The 21722-nt window shown below is 45.9% G+C and overlaps 1 protein-coding gene across 1 annotated transcript in view; it reads right to left on the bottom strand.

Moving 5' to 3' along the window:
* Positions 1-650: 650 nt before the first annotated feature.
* Positions 651-21722, bottom strand: part of DHRSX (dehydrogenase/reductase X-linked) — a 212420-nt gene continuing 191348 nt past the window's right edge. Inside the window, exon 8 of the mRNA XM_075060749.1 lies at positions 651-891. Coding sequence (XP_074916850.1) covers positions 694-891 — 198 coding nt within the window. The 3' untranslated portion in view covers positions 651-693. The remainder of the gene's footprint in view (positions 892-21722) is intronic.

Below are 21722 nucleotides of genomic sequence, written 5' to 3'. Positions count from 1 at the left end.
TTGAGTCTATCACTATAAGGCATATTGTTTAATCCTTTAAGCATTCTTGTGGCTCTTCTCTGAACCTTCTCCAAGTTTTCAACAATTTTTTGAAGTCTTCCAACCCACCCTCCTATCTTAAAGCCCTTTTCTCTAAACGTGTCTGGTTTCCACTGAAACATCTGGATAAAGGGTGTTGTACTATACTGTAGTTCCAGTGATGGATACACTATGATTATCATGAAGGCAAAAAGAATGAATTATAATGATCTGTCACTTATTATAAAGTGTTGACAGGATTTAAGAAGTTTAAGGAAAGAAACGCTAAATTTTCAGAAGTGATAAAAAGTGGATTAAGTTATATTTGCAAGATTTGCAGAGCTGGGTTCTCAGACAGAACAGTCCCACAAGGGACAGTCTCCTCTTGTTACATAAAAAGGGAAAAACACAATTCTGCACAATTTTTTTAATCACAGACCAAAACATCATGATTACAAAACTGATGGTTAAATTTAAAACCACCCTATACACATTTCTGTGGGAATATTTCCCCTTGACTCCCTAGCAGACTATAGGTTCAAGTGAAAAGCAGCACTGTTCACATTTGCCTTTGGAACTGAACAGTGAATTCCAGGATGATGGTTCATGCTGCATGGAGTCAGGCAAGTATGCTTGTTGGACACATTTCATTCACCCAGTTGGAAGTGGCTACTTTTAGAGATCTCTGCAACCTACATCAGAAATCCTAGTCATCTTGCAGCTTTCAGTCCAGAGCCTTCGCTGCAGCTCTTCATCATACGATACATCAGTAGATTTTGTCCTTTGCTCATTGTAAAGATAGATGCCACCAACTCCTTCCAGCTCTGGTGAGACAGCTGCATAGATGGATGTAGAGGCTCCTTCCTCTGGAGTCTGCAGCCAGTAGAAAGCAAAGCTAAATGAGACAGGTGCATATACATAAAGAACTTGGTTCATCACTATACACTACCAATATCAAAGAGCTTCCCTTGTCCTGTAGCAAGCTTTGTGGTTTTATTCACACTCTGATGAGGAAGGGGAGGAAAAAGGCCATGTATCCAGCCAGCCCAGTATAGCATTTTATTAACAAATCTATTTAGAGACAGCTTCAAGCGACAAAACTCTCACATGCACACGGAAAACTATGAGATATTTAGAGCCAGGACTTTGGCCCAGGCCCATCCTTTCCAGCAATAAACCAATATGAAGTTTGTTTCTCAGGGAGGTAGTTAATTCATTTCTAAGAGCAAACAAAAATATTAAAATCGCTTGTGTAATTCTTCATTTTATAAGGACAGGTTCTTTAATCTGCTCTAAGCAGATGAAAGTGTAGGCTGTGTGGATAAAGCACACTTTTTAATCATGTGGCATGAGCAAAAGACCAGAACATCTACAACAGCAAATTAAAATTCTGGTGTTTAATCCAACCAGGAAAGGTAAACCAGATTATTATATTTTGCATAGAACATAATTATCCGAGTTTGCTGCTGTCAGAAAATAAAATGGTAGAAGTTTTATAACATTTAGCATGAAACGAATGTTTAAATCAAATTAATACCTTATTTCATGATACACGTTTCATCCTGAGGGAACCCAAAACACTCTCCAGACTGCATACAGAGGGATCACACACATTCACCACTGAAATGATGCCAGCTTTTGTTGTTTTTAAACTTGCACTGAAGTACAGATTTATTTTGAATGTTTGCATTTATTAGTGATATAGATTATGATCAAGGCCTCATACATAATCATTTTAATCTTCATAATTTTGCTTCTGTAAGTAATTAACAGTACAGTGGTCTTTTCACAGTATTGCCTAAAGCTGATTGGATAGCATTTCTCAAAAACTTTTTTGACAAATGTGATAGTATTTTTAGGGCTGTCAAGCGATTAAAAAAATTAATTGTGATTAATCACACTGTTAACAGTAGAATACCATTTATTTCAAATATTTTTGGATGTTTACTACATTTTAAAATACATTAATTTCAATTACAACACAGAATAAAGTTTACAGTGCTCACCTTATATTTATTTTTATTTTATCATTTTTACAGTACATATATTTGTAATAAAAATAATAACATAAAGTGAGCACTGTGCACTCTGTATTCTGTGTTGTAATTGAAATCGATATTGAAAATGTACAAAAACATCCAAAAATATTTCAGTTGGTATTTTATTGTTATAATTGCAATTAATCACTATTAATTTTCTTCAGTTAATCGCATGAGTTAACTGCGATTAATTGATAGCCCTAATATTTTTAAGATCTTATTCAATGACTATTTTAAACATAAATCAAAATGCTATAGAGCAGGGTGGTTGATTCGTACAAATATATTCACACCTAATTTATTTGAATTTTTTTGTGATTTTTGTTAATAAATAGACACTTTTAAAACAATATTCATTCAACGGCATTCCCACTGTAGCACAAATTCTGCAGTAATGTTATCTGCTTGTAGTGGCAATCTCATAAAGGTTTTAATAGCAACCGTTATACTTTTTGATTCATAGGGCATAAATTAGGTGCTGAGGCCCCATTCCCGCAATATATGTGTCAGAGCCATGCTGAATAATGTAGCAAATTGAGATCTATGTGACAGTGTTAGGTGAGCTTGGCAGCTGGCTGGCTATAATACCTGCACAGGTCCCTAATGCAGAGCTGGCAGTAGCAGAAGGGCAGCTGTGGACAAAGCACTATCTTGGGAAGGAGGTGGGAGAAGCCTTAACAGCAGATGGCTGGCATTAGGACTGAAGCTAAGTTTTGCAGAACAAACTGTGTGGCTTAGGAGCTGTCCAGGACCTCTAACCGTGTTCCAGGTACATTCCTCATAATGTGAATAATTGTGAATAATTGTATACTTTAATTGGAAAAAAGCTCAGCAACACAATCATTCACCTACTTGAAGAAGAAATTTAAGTTAATGTTAGAATCTTACATTGCTGAGGATTCTGCGTGTTACTGTGAACATAAGGACCAATTTCTCCACTTCAGGCCTGATTCAAAACACACTGAGGTCAACAAGAAAACTCCCATTGACTTCCATGGACTTTGGATCAGGCCATTAGTATACAACACTGCACTAATCACAATTAAAATGTCAACATTTATTATCAATTATCCCACGAAGACTTGGTATTTAAGGCATCACAGTTATTTCCTAGTCCAAAGATAGCATAGTAAAATATTATGGTAATCATATAACAGACTATTCACAGGGTAAGATATTACTCAACATGAGGAAAAAAATCCAGCCCAGGCAAGAAATGGTAAATGTTGATGTTTCAATGAAAATCACTCTACTCTGGGAAGGCATTGGCAACAGTAAAACCAAATAAGGCCCTGATACCGCAAAGATTAATGTGCATGCTGAACTTTACGTACTGTGAGTAGTTCTACTGGCTTCAAAGATACTACTGACACTGCTTTAAGTTAAGCATGTACATAATTCTTTGCCAAATAAGGGCTTAACTCTTAGCCAGGACTGCTTTCTAAAAGAGACTTGTGTCTCAGTTAAATTTTCTAACCTTGGATAACTAACAAATCATCATCACTAATAGCAACAAATTAAATTTCTGAATAGCAGAAGGATAGCAATTAGTAGTAATTATTAATATTTCATTAATATATTACATCTGTCAGAAGGAAAGCATTGAGTCTTAAGGTATTGCCTGTATTTTAATTATAAAGCTAGTGATACAGTTCGCCTATTACTCATGTGATGGGTCATTGGACATTGTGTTACCGAGTTCAACCCCTCCTGAAAGCTTTCAATTTATAATTCTGCCATGCATTGTCTCATGCCAATTTATAGTTTATCCCCATTTCAGTGAATTCTTTCAAAGAATGCCAGGCTCTGGGCAACCATAATGATACACCACAGCAAATCATTAGTCTTTAACTTACACTAATTGCTATACTATTACCAAGCCAAGATGTTATGAGGACAAGCAACGTCCTAACTAATAAAGATGTTTCCCAGTGGATTTGGAATTTATTTTCTTCTTAATTAAATGCACACCTATGTAATGTAGAATGACTTTTCACATCACACACAATGATGTAAAATATTTTTCACAAAGCAATCACTCTATATGTGATCTATCTTTAGTGAAGACACCACTACACCAATGGGAGAGCTTCACCCGTAGGTGTAGTTAATCCACCTCCCCGAGAGGCAGTAGCTATGTTGATGGGAGAAGTTCTCTTGTTGACATAGCACTGTCTTCACAGGGGGGTTCGGTGTGTATAACTTCATCGCTCAGGGGTGTGGATTTTTCACACCCTGAGTGACATAGTTATACCAATATAGGTCTGTAATATAGACTTGGTCTAAGACAAGTCAGTTCACCTTGCTATCTCAGTTTCCTCATCTATAAAATCTGATAACGATACCTTCTCACATACTTTACAATTAGTTAATCTCTATAGGATGCTCAGAACATACAAAGTACTCTAATGTTTTGACAGGATTAGTATAGGAAATCTTTTGGTAAACCATCACAGGTTGATAAAGCATGAGACAAAAAACATGCAGAGTAATTTATTAAATACTCCAAAGGTATAGGGAACACCAGGTATTTCAAGAGCACTACCATTTCCAAGTAAATACCTAGCGGTGTCAGTACTGGAACTGAGTAAGCCTTCAGTCCTAAATACCCAGAAAGTAAACAGATAAACTAACCTCTGAGGTGCCTGGTAAAGGACCTGATCCTGTAGCCCTAGCCCCACTGAAGTCAGTCAGTCAACTCACTTGGATAAGAAAGAACTGGGCTCAAAGTGTGTGTATGGCTAGTGTTCATTCAGTAAGATAAGCAAGCTAGCCCCAGATGATTGCATGGTGCTGTAAGTACATCAAAGCATTCTGCACTCCTCTAATAGCATGAAAGAGGAAAAACACTGGGGAAGAGGAAATAAATCAGAAGGAAAAAAACGTTTGTTTATAAAATTTTGTGTGGACTCTCTAGTGGATCCTCCTTCCATTCACTCCTCCTGAAGTATAGCAATTGGCATGCAACAATGTTCTGCAATAAGCAGGGGACACACACAGCTGTACATCTGGTGCCCTAGACCAGTGAGATTTTATATCTGACTGCCAGCCAGCCACCCAGAAAGCCAGCATATTTTTTTTGGATGGCTCTCCAATAGCTGTTACACGAGAGAGACGGAGAGATGGAGAGAGAGAGAGATTAATCTATTGGTACTAATCTTTTCCCTTAGGCTCAGCGATTGAGTCTCAGCCACTCTTCTCATTCTCCTTTCGACCGACTCTAAAGAGGCAAGAATTGAGTCTGATAACTGTCTAGGGCAGGGATCGGCAACCTTTAGCACGTGGCTCGTCAGGAAAATCTGCTGGCGGGCCAGGGCCGTTTGATTATGTGCCATGTCCGCAGGTTTGGCCGATCGCGGCTCTGATTGGCTGCGGTTCGCTGTTCCATGACAATGGGGGCTGCGGGAAGCGGCGCAGGCCAAGGGATGTGCTGGATTATTAAGCCTTTGTTTGCTAGGGGAAATTTCCAATTGAATTCATGAATGAAAATCGTTGTGTGTTGTGATTCAGTAAATGTTTTTAACACATAAAAATAAAGGCAGGGACTTGAACTGAGGGTTGAACTGTGATTCTGAATCAGCTGGCACTGTGCTTCAAATCCCTCCACTGTCTCCCCTGCGCTTACTGAACCATGCTTAAAATTCTGATCCTCACCTTGAAGTCTCTGCACAAATCTGCATCTATTTATTATTTAGAATATACTGTACAGCAGAACCCAGGGGCTTCAATCAAGGCTGCACTGTAATATCATGCAAACAGGTTCACATGCTAAACTTCCATCTCTTTCTCAGCTCACTCTTAATTATGACCCCCTCATCACCCTTTTGTTTCACCAGAGATGCCAGCCTCACCCCTCCCTTCATTTCCTTTTCATATCTCCTTCCATGCTGCCACCTGACCCTCACCCATGCCTAGAATAATGTTCCTACCCCAGTGTGCCAAGCACCCACCCTCCCTTCCCTCATATCCTCTGGAAAGCCCAGTCTTTCCACAAGGCCCCACAAATGCTAACTCACTGCCATATAGCTCCATTGCCACCCTGACTGTAAAACAAACAACCCATTTAAGTTATCACTCTCTTCAGGACATTCTCATTTGATAAATACGCTCAGTTCACCTCTGATGGTGGGAAGGAATAAGTTCAACAGAAGGAGGAACAGACCTACATCAAGTGAATGCATGCCAGCACCTTGACCCAGCCAGCCCTGCACCGTGTAAGGAAAGGTGTTCACACCTGGCCCTGAAGGTGGCGAGAGTGCACTAGCTGTCATGCATATAGGCTGGGGCAGAAAGTGCAGGTCGTCCTGTGAAAAGCACAAGCCAGCAAGAGTGGAGGTGAAAGTGACTCTAATATGTTGTGCCAGCAAGAGTGGAGATGAAAGTGTTGTGCCTTTTTGTATTCTTGGACTGCTGGGAGCCCCAAGGGCTGCTTTAACTTCTGGCCTGGCTGCAACAACCCCAAATTACTGTCTAGTGCCCTAGCATAGCCGGACGGCTAAGTGGTTGAGCCACAAACATTCTTTCCTCAGGCATGCTCCTGTGTGGGGGCTACATCGAGACGTTGCAGAGGGTCTTTCTGCTGGCCTACACAGTTCTGGGGATAGCTGGTGAGGCAATCTGGCTAGTTTTTAGTCCCCAAGTGGCATAAAGAGGCCAAAATACAACTCAGAATCTGGAGCCAGGCAGTTTTCTGATCAGCACATCTTCATAATAAATTATTTGTTGTTCGCTAATCTAAGACTACCCTTAATGAAATGAATGAAAAATAACCAATCTTTTACTTTTAAGTCTGTACTCAGTAAAAGAGGATTACAATTGTTTGTGAACTTTGCAGAGACTGTAACAGACAGAAAAAAAGTTAATTTTTATTTGTGTAATCCCTAACAGTCTCTGACAGTCTGCAAGACAAACAGTTTTAATTAGTTCCTCCTTGCTAGATCACTATTCTCATCATTTCATCAGAAAAAAGTAATGTATTGTCTATTACACAGAAATCAGCACAACTGGGATTAAGAGGAGACTCTTGTACCCTGAGTACCAGCAAATTATATCAACATCAAACTGACAAATTCATGTTCTTGCAGCTCTGGCCTGAGATAACATGACATTTAAAAAACAAAGACTGTTCTAGTCATTCTGGGATTTGTGGCAATTTAAAAGGTTGACAATTTCTTTTCAATAGTAATTAAAAAAAATCCAAAGAACCCTGTGGGCTATTAATAAACATTATACAGCTGTTACATGTTGTATAGTGTTTATTAACCCTGTTGGCTATTAATAAACACTATACAGCTGTTACATGTTGCTGTTACATGTTGCTGTGAAATATGTTACTTATTTTTCTTAATCTGAACCGCTGGTCCAGCCGGGAGTGGAGTGACCGATGGGCCTCCACCCGGACGAAGGTGAACATCGAGACGTCGTCCAGGTGGTGGTCGCGCCAGACGTCCACCACGGAGCAGCGATCGACGATCTCCGGGAGGACGTCAGCAGCGGCTGGGCACTGCTCGGTCCCCAAGCGGTCTTGTTCCTTGAGGGTGGTGTTAAAGTCCCCACCCAGAACCAGGCACTCATGAGGATCCAGGGAGCCGAGGAAGGTGGATGCCTGCTGATAAAAATTCAACCTCTCCGGTCTCGATGTCGGGGCATAAACGTTGACAAGATTAACCACAAGCCCCTCCATCCGGACCCGGAGGTGTAGGAGATGGCCCAGCACCTCGGGCCGTAGGTTGGGGGAGAACAGGTCGCCACTCCAGCCGTGCGAACTGAGAGGTGGCTAAAGCAGACCCCGTCCCCTGACTCCAGCCGCCAGCTAGCTTCAGCGGCCGGATCTGTATGGGTCTCCTGCAGGAAAACCACAGAGTACCACCCCTCCCGGAGGAAGAAGAGCACCTGGCTCCTGCGGAGACTCATCCTACAGCTCCTGGTGTTTAATGTGGCAAAGATGATCGGTGCCATGAGGAGGGCTGGGGGGGATCCTCGCCGGCAGACACGTCCACGGCTTCTGTCAGGACGCACAGCAGTCCGTGACCTACCCCGTAGGTGAGTAAAGAGTCGCGGAAGAGGTGGGCCCACTGGTAGGCCGCGGCGGCCTGCTTCCTGGTCCTCTTACCCTCCCCCATGAGGGCCCTCGAGGCCCGGAGGATCTGATGGAAATCCCCCCACAGCTGAAGCGCAAGTTGGACTTTGTTACGGGAGCCACGGACGTCCTCGAGGAACTCCCGCAGCTCCTCCCTCAGCGCATTGGGGCGGGGTCACTGATCTATGACCGTTCCCAAGGGGGGCCCCCATCACAGCCCCGTGGCCCACCGAGGCGGGCAGGCAGGGGGCACACCCCCGACGTGGCATCCGATGGGCTGACGCCACGTGACCTGCCCCGCTCCTCGGTTTAACAGGGGGCGGCGGAAGGAAAACAGCAGCCCCTGATGGGTCGGGACAGGGAAAAACTTCTAAAGCCGCTCCTTGGGGGACATCCCCAGGGGCAGCAATGGCATCATGGGAGGTGGAAGGGACAACGATGGGGCTGGCATCAGGGATGGGCAGGGGACAGGAGTAGGGCAGGGATCAGGAAGAGAATCGGGGAGGGGAGGAGAAGTAGGATTCTGAGCCTCAATAGTTGGGCCGCTGGAAGGCGGCCCCTCCCGGTTAGGCTCAGGATTCTGGGGAGTGGGAAGGGAACCCCTGATGATGCCGGGCTCAGCCACCACAGTTCGTGCGGCAGCCCCTGCATCCGGAGATATAGAGTCATCAATGGGTCCCTGCCCAGGAAGGAGGTTGAGTGCTCCACACCCAAGAGGGACACCCCCTGGGAACTGGGTCCTGGCAGAGGTGCACCGGCCGTCACCCCAATGGGCTCGGCGGCCGTCAGCTGGGTGCCACCTGCAGCCGGGCTGATGGAAGATTCCAGGGGACCCTCAGAGGCAGGAGCAGAAGCAGCGGTTAGGGGAAGGGAACACGGGGACAAGGGGACCGGGGTGAGGTTGCTCAGATCGAGGCCCGCTAGCAGAGGGTCGTACTCCCCCTGCATGACCGGGGTCAGACCCATGGCCTCGATCTCCTCATAGATGGAAGGGAGATCACCGGCCACCACCCCAGGGCCCTCCCCGCCAGCACCCAAGGTGACGCCCACCTCAGCGCTCACAGGGGCCTCGGATGGGAAGGGGGCAAGAGAGGCTCCCCCGGGTGCTTCCATGGGAAGGGACCTTGGAGGAGGGGCAGTGTCACCTTCCGGTGCTGCCATGGTGTCCCCAGCCGGCACCACAGAATGGCAGTCATCAGGAGGCAAGGCGGAAGGCTCGTCATCGGTGCCCCCCTTCCTGCTCTTCTGGGGGGGCCTCCGAATCCGAAGGATGTAAGGAGGCTCAAGCCTTCCGCTTGCCCTGCTTCTCCTGCACTAAGGACCAGCCCACTATGGCATCATCTGGGGGCTGGCTAACAGGGGTCGGATCGGGGGCCAAGGGCAATGGCTCAGGGACTCGGGGAGGCAATGGTGGGGTAGCATGAATGAGAGAGGATTCCCCCTGGGGCGAGCCCTCTCCCACGTCCAGCGGTATCCCCGCCGCACCCTCCTCCACAGTGGGGGACCGAGAAGGAGGAGGAGGGGCAGCTTCAGGTGCCAGGCAGCCAGGGGTACTGGTGATGACAGGGCCAGCACTTTGCTGGGGCTCAGGGATCCCGGACACTCCTCCGTGCTGGACCAAGGGGCAGTCCCTCCGGACATGCCCCATCTCCCGGCAGAGGCTGCACCGGGCCTCCCCCATTGAATAATGCACCCGGTAGTGGGCTCCCTGGTAGGGGACCAGAAAGGACCCCTCGAGCGCCTCTCCGCCACGTGCCGCCGGCGGCAGTTGAAGCTGCACTTGCCGGCGGAACGAGAGGACGTGACGGAGGGCGGGGTCCATGCAGCCCAAGGGGAGAGGGCTGATGACGGAGATGGGGCGCCCCAGGGCAGATAGGGCGGGCAACAGGGCGGCATTGGGCAGGAAGGGAGGGACGGAGGTCAGGATTAAGCGGACCCCCAGGTCTTCCAACGGCTCCAGGGGGACGAACACGCCTCCCACTGCCAGGCCTGTCTCTACCGCCTCCTGTGCGGCGGCCTCTGATGCCAGGAAGAAGACCACCTTCCCATACATTTTGGAGGCCGCCACGATGGCCGTGGGCCCCACCACCCTCGCCAATGCCCGCAAGTAGGTCTCCACGTGGGGCGAGGCAGGCACCAGGAGGCAATGGACGCTGTGCTTCCTGGTCAAGGTGGGGAAGGGGCCCCGGCCACTATAGATGGTAGCGGAAGCGACGGTCAGAGGAGCAGCGGCAGGCGCGGGGGCCGCTGCCACCTGGGCATACGCCTTGGGGGCCGGGGGAGGGACACCCGCAGAGCTGGTGGAGGGAGCAGCGGGGAGGGGTGCTGCGGCCACTAGCGGGGCTGCGGCAGCGGGGGCAGTCCCTGCCATGGAGGGCCTGGCCTTTTTAGCGGGACCCTTACCCTTCTTCCCACCCCGACCTTTCCCACCGGCTGGGGGTCTCCCCCCAAATCGGAAGGGACGAGGCAGCAGCGGAGGTCTCCCCGGTACTCACCGCCATCAGTGCCTCAGCGGGGGCGGTAACACGTGGACTGGCAGTGGTGATCAAAGTAGAGGCCTGGGGAATGGAGACGGGGGAAGGTGGAGGAGGGGCAGTGAGAGCATTGCAAGGGGTCTCCCCCGCCACAACAAGAGCGGGGAGGCAGACAAACAGCGACGGGAGGGGAAGGAGAGAAGGAGGAAGGAGAGAAGGGGAAGGAGGTCACCGAATCTGAGGGGATTCCGGCTCCTCCAGTTGCACTAGGGGATATGGGGGGTCAACGGCATAGGGGAGTGCAGCGAATAAGGGCAAACTCAAATGGGGGAAGGGCACAAGCGCATGGGAGGGGGTGTGGGCACACGAGGGGAGGGACCAAGCAGAGCTGGGGGATCATGGGGGGCGGGGGAAGGGTGAGCTGGGAATGGGATGGAGGGACCACGGGGCTAGCTGCAGGGCTGGGGCAGGACTATCAGGGCCACAGACAAATGTGGCAAAGGAAAGCGGATCAGTCCACAGGCACTTGTGCAAAAGTCAATGCTTGGCTGCTGCTGCTGCAGGCTCAAATGGTGGAAGTGGGTGTGGTGAGCCAGGCGAGCAGCTCAGTCCCAGAGGCAAGAGTCCGAAGCAGAAGGAAAACAGCCAGCCGAGGTGGTGGAGGGGGCAACAATGGTGGTGGGGGCGAAGGGGAACATGGATGGACCGATGGCAGGCTCCACGCCACACCCCGGTTGCCCCAACAGACACAGTCCAAATCCCCAGCACAAGAGCACAGTTCGAAAAAGACTCAGTCCAGTAAAGCCCCCTCCACAGTGGTCCTCACATGGTCTTCCAGCAGCGGATGGTCCTCTTCTTCTCCTCCTTCTCTTCGGGGCTCCAACAGCTCCCCAGCAACAGCCACAGTAGTCCCAGCAGCTCCAGGTGGTGGTGGTCTGGTGTCCAGGCAGGAGGGACCCTGCTCAGATGGTGGTGTCCTCAGCAACAAGAGCTAGGGCTCCTCACTCCCCCCCTTCTCTGGAAAGCAGACCTTCAGCAGCCTTCTCCTCCCCCCCAGGGCTGTAGTGGAGCAATGGCAGCAGTTGAGGGTGGAGGGGGGCGGTGAGGGGATCAGCAGCCAGCCAACTAGAGGGTAGCAGAGAAGTGGGGAGGTGGGGATAGAAGTGGTGGTATCTGGCCCAGCCAAGGGAGCAGCAGGAAGAGCAGCAGCAACAGCAGCAGCGAGGGCCCAGTGCCCAGCAGGAACAGCAACAGCAGCAGCAGCCCTCTCCCTCCTTCCCTCTAGAGCAGAGGAATCGAAGGGAGATCTACCGGCCACTGAAGCAGCAGGTTTCTGTTCCCTGAGTGACCAGAGCAGGGGATGCTCCAGGCTAATGAGAACACCTGACTCCAATTAACCTGCTAAGAGTCAGGTGAGCCTGTTAAGCAGCTGACTCTAATTAAGGCCCCTCTGATGCTATAGAAGGGCTCACTCCAAGGGGAAGTCAGGGAGCTGGAGGAGAGGAAGTGTGTGTGAGGAACTGGGAGCAAGAGGTGCAAGAAGCTGAGAGGGAGAGGGAGAGGGTGAGCTGCTGGAGGACTAAGGAGGACAAGTGTTATCGGACACCAGGAGGAAGATCCGGTGGTGAAGATAAAGAAGGTGCTGGGAGGAGGGCATGGGGAAGTAGCCCAGGGAGTTGTAGCTGTTGCGCAACTGTACCAGGAGGCACTCTAGACAGCTGCAATCCACAGGACCCTGGGCTAGAACCCAGAGTAGAGAGTGGGCCTGGGTTCCCCACAAACTTCCCAACTCCTGATCAAACACAGGAGGAATTGACCTGGACTGTAGCTTCTACCAGAGGGGAAGGTCTCTGGGCTGTTTCCCAACCCACAGGGTGAATTGTGAGGTTAGCAAATCCTCCAATAAGCACCAATAACTGTAAATATAAGATAATAGAGGGGAAAAAGCTATTTGGTCTCTTAAAAAAAGAGGCAAACTGCTCTTCTAGTTTAAACAAATGCTGAGAATACTCTGTAAAAATCCACAAATGATCAAGCACAATGCAGAAACACTATAACCATGTTCAGAAATTTTTAAATATAACCTTTAAGTACAAATGTTTGTATTAAATGTTTCTTTAATTAGTAAACAACCGCAGGAAATAGTTGAAACTGTTATGAACTTCTCCATTAAAATATAATCAAATCTAAGTTTGAATTTTGATAATATTTGCCTAATTATCAATGAAAAATGATACTCATGGGTTTGTCAAAACACACATTTCAAACACAGGTTTTGTCTACACACAAAAGCTGCACTTCTTCACTATTTCCGAATGGTATGAAATGTAGCAGGCTAGTGGGTATTAACCTGAGAGAAGAATATCAATAATACTGCAATGCCGTTTGGTTTTTTTAATATTTTTTTTAAATTTTTTGTTCTTTGTTAATTCATTTGTAATGTGAAGGGCAGGGCAGGAAGCTACTATACTACTACAGAGCACATATCTGGGCACCTTGCACTGTCTGCTCCCAAGCTTCTGGCTTAATTTAAAGAAAAAATTACTGTCATCTTTCTTATTCTAAGTGTTGTTAGCAGACCTGGCATGACGTGTTTCAACATTAAGAAGCCCCACTGAAGAGCTTTTTTTTTTCCTTGGAATGAAGGTGAGCTGATTGCTTGTCAGACGTACCACAGATCTGCCCTTTCTTTTGATTTCAAAGTACATTAACTGGAGGATAATTGCAAGGTTTCTGCTCCATGATTTGCACTGACAATGACAAATAGTATGTGGAAGTTAAAGGATTGTGTAAGCTGCCAGCATTCTCAAGGCTTTGTCTTCAGTGCAATAACTAAGTTTATACTGGATTATTATTTAGTTTGGTAGATGACTTAAATTTAATATACACTGGGGATTACAGTGGATGAGAATCTGGATACGAGTCAGCAGTATGCCCTTGTTGCCAAGAAGGTCAACAGCATATTGGGCTGTATTAGTAGGAACATTGCCAGTAGATTGAGGGAAGTGATTATTCCCCTCTATTCGGCACTGGTGAGGCCACATCTGGAGTATTGTGTCCAGTTTTGGTCCCAGCACTACAGAAGGGATGTGGACAAATTGGAGACTCCAGCGGAGGGCAACAAAAATGATTAGGGGGCTGGGGCACATGACTTATGAGGAGAGGCTACGGGAACTGGGTTATTTAGTCTGCAGAAGAGAAGAGTGAGGGGGGATTTGATAGCAGCCTTCAACAAGCTAAAGGGGAGGTTCCAAAGAGGATGGAGCTAGGCTGTTCTTAGGGGTGGCAGCTGACAAAATGAGAAGCAATGGTCTCAAGTTGCAGTGGAGGAGTTCTAGGTTGGATATTAGGAAACACTATTTCACTAGGAGAGTGGTGAAGCACTGGAACGGGTTACCTAGTGAGGTGGTGGAATCTCCATCCTTTGAGGTTTTTAAGGCTCAGGTTGACAAAACCCTGGCTGGGATGATTTAGTTGGTGTTGGTCCTGCTTTGAGCAGGGGATTGGACTAGATGACTTCCTGAGGTCTCTTCCAACCCTAATATTTTATGATTCGCCATATTAGAATGACAGTTCACCTTCCTGTTTAGCATATGGTAAAAAATATAAATGACTTGTTTCATGGACATAATGTAGTATGTGGAAAACAACAGAATATAACAGTAATACGTGAACATGAAAGCTACCTAGAATCTATCGATAACATGCAGAGTGCCTTAGCCTGCTGAGTTTTAGATTCCCATCTTATTCCATGATAATGGAATTGTATAATTGTTGTAATAAAATGCCTGCAAAGCTCTGTTAATACATATTCACCATCAACCAGAGATACAAGCTGAAACTGTGAGTAAGGCAAACAGAGAGCTAGAGCTACGTGTATTCCACTGCGATATCTCATGGGTACCATATGTGAAAATAAGGGATTTTTTTACGCAGCAGAAAAATGTACATGAACAAAAATTTCCTGGTGCACATGAGTCTGCAATGCAGTGATGTTTACCAGAGGAACTGTGCTATTTACCTAATACCTTGGAGAACCAATAAGGAAGATGCGTATCTCAGTGACATGATTCGTAGACAGCTGTTTCCATCACAAATATAAGAGAAACCCTTCATGCTGCCAACAGCAATGAAAAGTGCATGAGGAATTAGTGAACTGGATCTAAATGTATGGCAGTTTAAGAGACCTATGTTTCAGTGCAGTGGACCATTTATATCTTGACAGTTCAAATTTTCAATATAATCCAAAGGATTTATCATTTTTAAATCTAGACATGGATTCACATCAGAAGGCAAACACATAGCTCAGTAATTCTGTGGACTGTCAACACATCTTACCTGTCATAAGGGATCAGGGGTCAGTGGTTTACCACAGGCCTATAACTTGGAGTCCAAGAGCACACTAGAGACTATAAACTCACCCTGCGTGCTTTAAATTACAGTATCATGTTTTTAAAACACACACTAAAAAACATGGAAGCAGCACATTTATTTTTCAATTTTTTAAATGTGCCCATTACCAATTCTCCAAGTGTATATAAAAACTAAAAACTACACACGATTTAGTGTTACAGGCATCATTTCAAATGAAGCAGACTCACCATACTAAAACAAGAACATAAAAATACCTCTCCCAGCCTCTCATACAAAAGCCTGAACATAACAATAGCATTTGCTCAATGGTCTGGAGGTTAACAAATTCAGGCTTATTGAGGCCACTGAGAGAAGTGATTCCAGAGTTAAGGATACTGGGCAAACACCTCCCTTTAGCCCTCAGGCAGTCCATTCTAGCGACGGTTAGCCACAGTTCATTCACTGACCTCAAGTGTTACAGCAGGATACCAGAAGAGCTACAGTCTTTAAGGGAGCCACAAATCAAACCACATAAGTCTTGAAAGATCAAGATCAGCACTTGACCTACACCTGGTAATGAACAGGAAACCAGGGCAGCCTATGGAAGCACTAATGTACTTCAATCAACCCCTCTACACAGCCTGGCTTCTGAATGATGCACTAGCTGAAGTTTCTAAGGAACCTCCAAGGACTGCTTAATCTCCAGGAGCACATTATGGTAATCCAAATAGGAAGCGAAAAAGGCAAAAGTACTTACTGCTGCCACACATCCTATTTTACCTAGACAAATTTGTTCTATGTGATGTCCACGGCTTTCATTACACTTGAATATGAACAATAAGTTCCTGCTTTGGCTGAAAGCTGCTCCACTCAGAGTTCTAGTCACATAGCCCGATACTTTCCGTTATGGTTCTATATCAGCACTGTGGGAATCAGCTCTTCTTGTCAATCACCAACAGGAAGAACTATTAGTCCGAAAAGCACAGCAGAGAGAGATATGAGAGGCCAATAAGCAGGACATTTGAGGTTTTCAAAAGGAGGAGCTGATTGGTTTGAAAATCAGGGTATTTATTTAGGTGCCTAAATATTTACTTGGGGTCTTACTATAAGCACCCTCTCCCCATTTTTGGTCAAAAAGGCAATGAAAGAATGCAGAGAAAACAATGTGAGCATAAAGAGAAGGATTCCCAGCATGAGAGAAGAAAACAAAACTTATCCCTATTTATTTTGGTTAATGACATGTCAATAAACACCTTTGTGCTTGTTGATTCCTCCATTTATGATATATGCTGGCAATAGACACTCTTAAGAAGTCAGCCTTTGCCGACAGCTATCACAGAATGGTTCTTAGAATAGGAAGTACAGTAACTAGCACAGGATTCCACTGGTAAATGCTGGCTCTTTATGGCAACTACTGTAGCACTGGCACAATCTTGCTTTATCCCAGCCTTCAAATTCAGAGACATACAAGTTAGTTCCCAGGGGACAGACTGGGAAATACAAGTCTGTAGAGTGCAGGAGCCAGTTAGGAAGGTTTGTTGAAAGTTGTGTTATTTTGAACTTTACGCTAATAAACCAGACTCCCAGAAGGGGAGAGTTACTGAGAAAACACCCACAGTGCAAAGTTTTCTTAATTAGAGAAACTAAGGCTGTGGCAGGTCTCAGAGCCAGACTGAGTAAGCACTACCTCTATAAGAGCCAAAAGAAAGATGAGCGTGAGCTGAATTGTATTCTGTTCTGTGCATCATCAGCCTGATTGTTTACTTTACTATGGACTTGTCTACATGGGGAAGTTAACTGGCATAGCTATAGCAAAACAACAACTCCTGGTATAAACACTCTACTCCCAAATAAAAGTCACTTTTATACCAGAATAGAGCATCCATGCTGGGAGTTATTCTGGCATGGATATAGCGCAATAACTTGTTTTATTATAGCTATGCTGATCAATTTTCCTGTCCAAAATTGTCTTCAGTTACACCTATGCAGAACCACTGAAGTACCCATAGAAGATATCATCTGAAGACTGTGGGGCTGCATATAGGCTGTAGTTTAGCTTTCAGAACCTGTAGTCCTGTTAATAATGTGTGAGAAGATAATATCCAGTTTGTCTCAGAATGCAGGCTGAGTTTACAGGTCTAACATGTTTGTAAAGTGAATACATTGGATATGTACAGTAAACATGGCATCCCACAATGTCATCTTTACAGTCACTCTTCAGAGCAAAGCTTCTCTTTAAAAATGACTTTGAATATGTCATCTTATTTTCAACAGATTAAATTCCAAAAATGAGAGCCTCTCTCTCTGCCTTTAATCATCTGAACACAATATGCTGCAAGTAATATCACAGTTATTTGAGAAAGCAATGTTTCCTAAAAGCTCAGCAGGCAAAGATACTGAATAAGGTTACGTTAGAATCAGAATAATATCATTTCTCAAAACATATGCACCAACCCTGGCTAAACCATTAGTAAAATGAAGAAAGGATTCTAGCTCAAAGGTTGCAAGCTCCACAGCTCAAGACAGCAAACCAAAAATATCAAATAACCAAATAACCAAAACATTTTGGGCAACTCTTAATTTTTAAAAGCATGTCTGAACACTGGACTGGGAGAGCCATCTCTATCTCATCCAGTGACAGAGAACTAGCTCAGTCTGAAAGAGCCCTAACCAGCACAATTCATGGAGGTTAGGTCCATTAATGGCTATTAGCCAGGATGGGTAAGGAATGGTGTCCCTAGACTCTGTTTGTCAGAGGGTGGAGATGGATGGCAGGAGAGAGATCACTTGATCATTGCCTGTTAGGTTCACTCCCTCTGGGGCACCTGGCATTGACCACTGTCAGTAGACAGGATACTGGGCTGGATGGACCTTTAATCTGACCCATTACGGCCATTCTTATGTTCTTATGTAAATTCCATCCCTGGGAAGCTGTGCAAGCACATTGTGGTTTTATTGCATATTGTTTAGGACTCATGCACATCCTCTGTCACTGGTGACCTGCATTTCCTCCCACACAGCTGGAACATGGTCATGCAGCTTAGTTGTGAGCTTACACGTTCCAACACTAAAACCGGGACTGCCAAATGTAACCATGTGCCCTGTGAAGACTTACAGACTTGATATATTTTGAAGGAAATATTTACAGAGTGTAATAATGCATATCAACTGACAAGCTACCACTCACCTGCCAATATGTGTTTTGACTACTTGTAACTATGGGATGCCCAGGATTATGGTACTCTTGGAACACACAGCAAGGGATATTGGGCCAAATTTTGTACTCAGTTACACCAGTGAAACTCCATGAGCTTCAGTGAGTTTAACCAAGACCAGAAATTGGCTTCTTATTTGTCATGTCTTTCCAGTGGGACCCAGCAATTGCTGCTCCTCCTTGAAGGCCTGAGCTAAAGATTCAGAGTTTTGTCTGTTTATCTACGGAAATGCTGTTTTAGATTACGTATGGAGTTCTTTCTGTCATGTTTTGAGCCCTGTACACTTGGATTCATGGTAACTAAGGCACCTGGCTTTACACGTGCAGAGATTGGGGGCAAGAGGTGGGAAACGGTGCCAATAACTCTCCAAAACATTCCAAAAATATTTTTTCTGTCAAATAAATGGCACATGCGGATGGAATAAGTTTTATCAGCATCAATTTGGCATGGCTGCACTGTTTGTAAGTGGCAACATAGTAAGTGAGTTATGCAAGTCATGCCCAAACGAATGCTAGCAAACCTGTAGCTCTATGTAAACTGGCAGGCTTGTCTCTCTCACCAACAGAAGTTGGCCTAATAAAAGATATTACCTCACTCACCTTGTCTCAGCAAACCTGTATATCACTCCACACCTTCATGTAGTTTCTATCTGCACACACCCCATCCAAACTATTCCTCTGCATCTTCCCTACTTTTGATGATGATATCCCATAACTGCTCCTCCACTCAGGGTAGCAGGACAGGATTTTTTAGTGAGAGGCCAATGGTTTTTTTCCCTGCCTCACAGTTGTGCCTCTTGATGGGGTGGAGTGAAGGCTCGCTGATACTCTCTCTCTCCTTGGCTGCTGGATGGGAATCAGAGGGAATACTGAGTGGCTCACTCTCCCCCTCCACAGGTGGTGTCCTGGCAGCTGTCCTAATGGGAAAGCCTAGCAGCAACCACTCTCTGCCTTGTGGCCAATGGATTAAAATATAAAACACCTTCTATTACCCCAGAGTTGGAGGCCTGCACTATGTGCAGCTTCCCTGCCTTAGTTAGACTAGGAACTTGGAAACTCCTGCTTTGGAGTATGTAGTACTGCATATGTAGTGTCCCATCAGAATGATGTTGAGTTCCTGTTGGAATGATTATTTTAATGTTGCTGGGATTTTATTGCACTGTATAATTAACTGAAGATGTTAGGGCACATATGCAAGATCCCAGGTGTCTTTTTATAACATTTTAAATAAAAATAAACATGTGAATGCTGCTACTAGGCCACTGGGACAACATTCTAATAATGTCTTAATGAAATGAAACTTGCCTGAAAAAGATGGTAGCTCTTTACGAGAGCACATTGCATTGCAGAGCGTTAGACACACGCAACTATGAGAACATATAATTATAGTATTGTTACCACAATACCAATTGCATTGTTAATGTTGTTTGAATGAATAATGTCACAGATCCATAAAACGTAAGCTGTCCTGGTAGTGGACCAGAAGCACTATCCTGGAGGAGGCTTGGAGTCAGGCATAGCCTTGCATTTTGTTTTGGGGGCTACCTAGTGGAGACCAGACATAATACAGAAAAAAAACACTTGCTATCTGGAGAATGGTGAGAGGAATTAACACAACAGCAAATGGAAATCCTCTGACTGTTTCACAGAGTGACCCAGAGAAGGGCACTCTGTGTACAGACACACACAAAGAGGCAGTTAGAACAGGGGTGGGCAAACTTTTTGGCCCAAGGGCCACACTGGTATTGTGAAATGGTATGGAGGACCAGGTACAGAAGGTATGGCGCCTGGTCACCACCCCCCTCCCTCTTCTCGCCCCCTGACTGCCCCGTTCAGAACCTCCGACCATTCTTTCCCCCCCGGTCCTTGTCCTCTGACTGCCCCCTCCTGGGACCCCACCCCCACGCAACCCCCTCTGCTCCCTGTCCCCTGACTGCCCCGATCTCTATCCACAGCCCCGCCCCGACAGCCCCCCCATCGCACACCCATCCAACCCCCCCACCCCTTGTCCTCATCCACACCCCGCCCCGACAGCCCCCCCTCCCCAGACTCCCACACCTATCCAACCCCCCTGCTCCCCATTCCCTGACTACCCTGACCCCGATCCACACCCCCACTTCTAACTGTTTCCCAGAACCACACCCCCTATCCAACACCCCTGCTTCCTGTCCCCTGACTGCCCTAACCCTTATCCACATCCCTTCCCCCTGACAGCCTCCCCCCAGGATTCCCACACTTATCCAATCCCCCCATTTCCTGTCCCCTGACTGTCCCCTGGGACGCCCTTCTCCTAATCCAACCCCCCCTCCCCTGCCGCCTTACCAAGCTGCTCAGAGCAGCCGGAGGAGCACTGGACCAGAGCACTGGTGGTGCAGCACACTGAAGCTGTGGGGAAGGAGGACAGTGGGGGAGGGCCTGGGGGCTAGCCTCCCTGGCCAGGAGCTCAGGGGCCGGGCAGGATGGTTCTGTGGGCCAGATGTGGCCCGCGTGCCATAGTTTGCCCACCTCTGACTTAGAAGCTAATACTTCATTTTTGAACCACTTGCTACCAGAAGGGGAAATCATGATGAGATGCATTCCTCAGGGAAAAAATAATTAACTTGCTATATAGACACTCATTTAGATTTAGTAATAGCTATGGATATTCTTTATTTGTTTTTAAAACTCTGTTCCATAGAGCCTTTCTTGTGACTAGATCTTATCTAGATTTACCCCAAGCCCTGTTTTTATCCATGTTGCTAAAATGCTGTATTTGAATTGGAATTTCCAATACAGCATTTCTACACAATCCTTCTTCAGAGAAACAAAGGAAAGTTTAGGGTAGTCTCTTCCAAATGCTTGTCATCCAGAAGTTTCATTAAATGATCGTTTTGAGTCCAGTTGCTGAGTTGAAACTATGTTTGATCCATTCCAAATGATCTTGCTCCATTAGCTGTAGCTCCACTTTCATCATCAACTCTGGCAGATGCCCCACTGATTGGAACTAGACTGAACACTCACTGGAAAATGTATGATTGAAAATAATCCTGCACACGCCCCAGGAGGGTGGACTAAATGATCTAGTAAGTTTTCCCCATCTTTAACTTCTATAATACTGAATATGAAAATGTTTTCACCATCAGAAGAACTTAATGTGTCTTCTCTTCAAAGAGATAATGATCTTTGGCACCTGCTGTAAGGTTTTAAATGTTCTTTATGCCATATCCTGCCATGCCTTAGGGCACTACAAAGAGTATTTCCTCATTGATTTCTACTGGAATTGTATCTTTTCAGGTATGTTAAAATACTTGCATGGATGAAAATCAAATGAATTTGAGAGTTTATCCTTTACCACACAAAAGTTAAGAATAGATATCTTCTTTTATAAAAGACTTTGTCAATACACTCCTCACTTGTTTATAACTTTCATCCATTGTACAGAAAATGTAGATTTATCCTGGGTTTTCTTAGGCCATACTTCAGGGTAAAACGAGTCATGGAAATTGGTCCTGCTTTGAGCAGGGGGTTGGACTAGATGACCTCCAGAGGTCCCTTCCAACCCTGAT

Source organism: Chelonoidis abingdonii, chromosome 1 (assembly GCF_003597395.2).
Source record: "Chelonoidis abingdonii isolate Lonesome George chromosome 1, CheloAbing_2.0, whole genome shotgun sequence".
Classification (NCBI taxonomy): Eukaryota; Metazoa; Chordata; order Testudines; family Testudinidae; genus Chelonoidis; species Chelonoidis abingdonii.
This window is presented reverse-complemented; position numbering and strand designations above follow the sequence as displayed.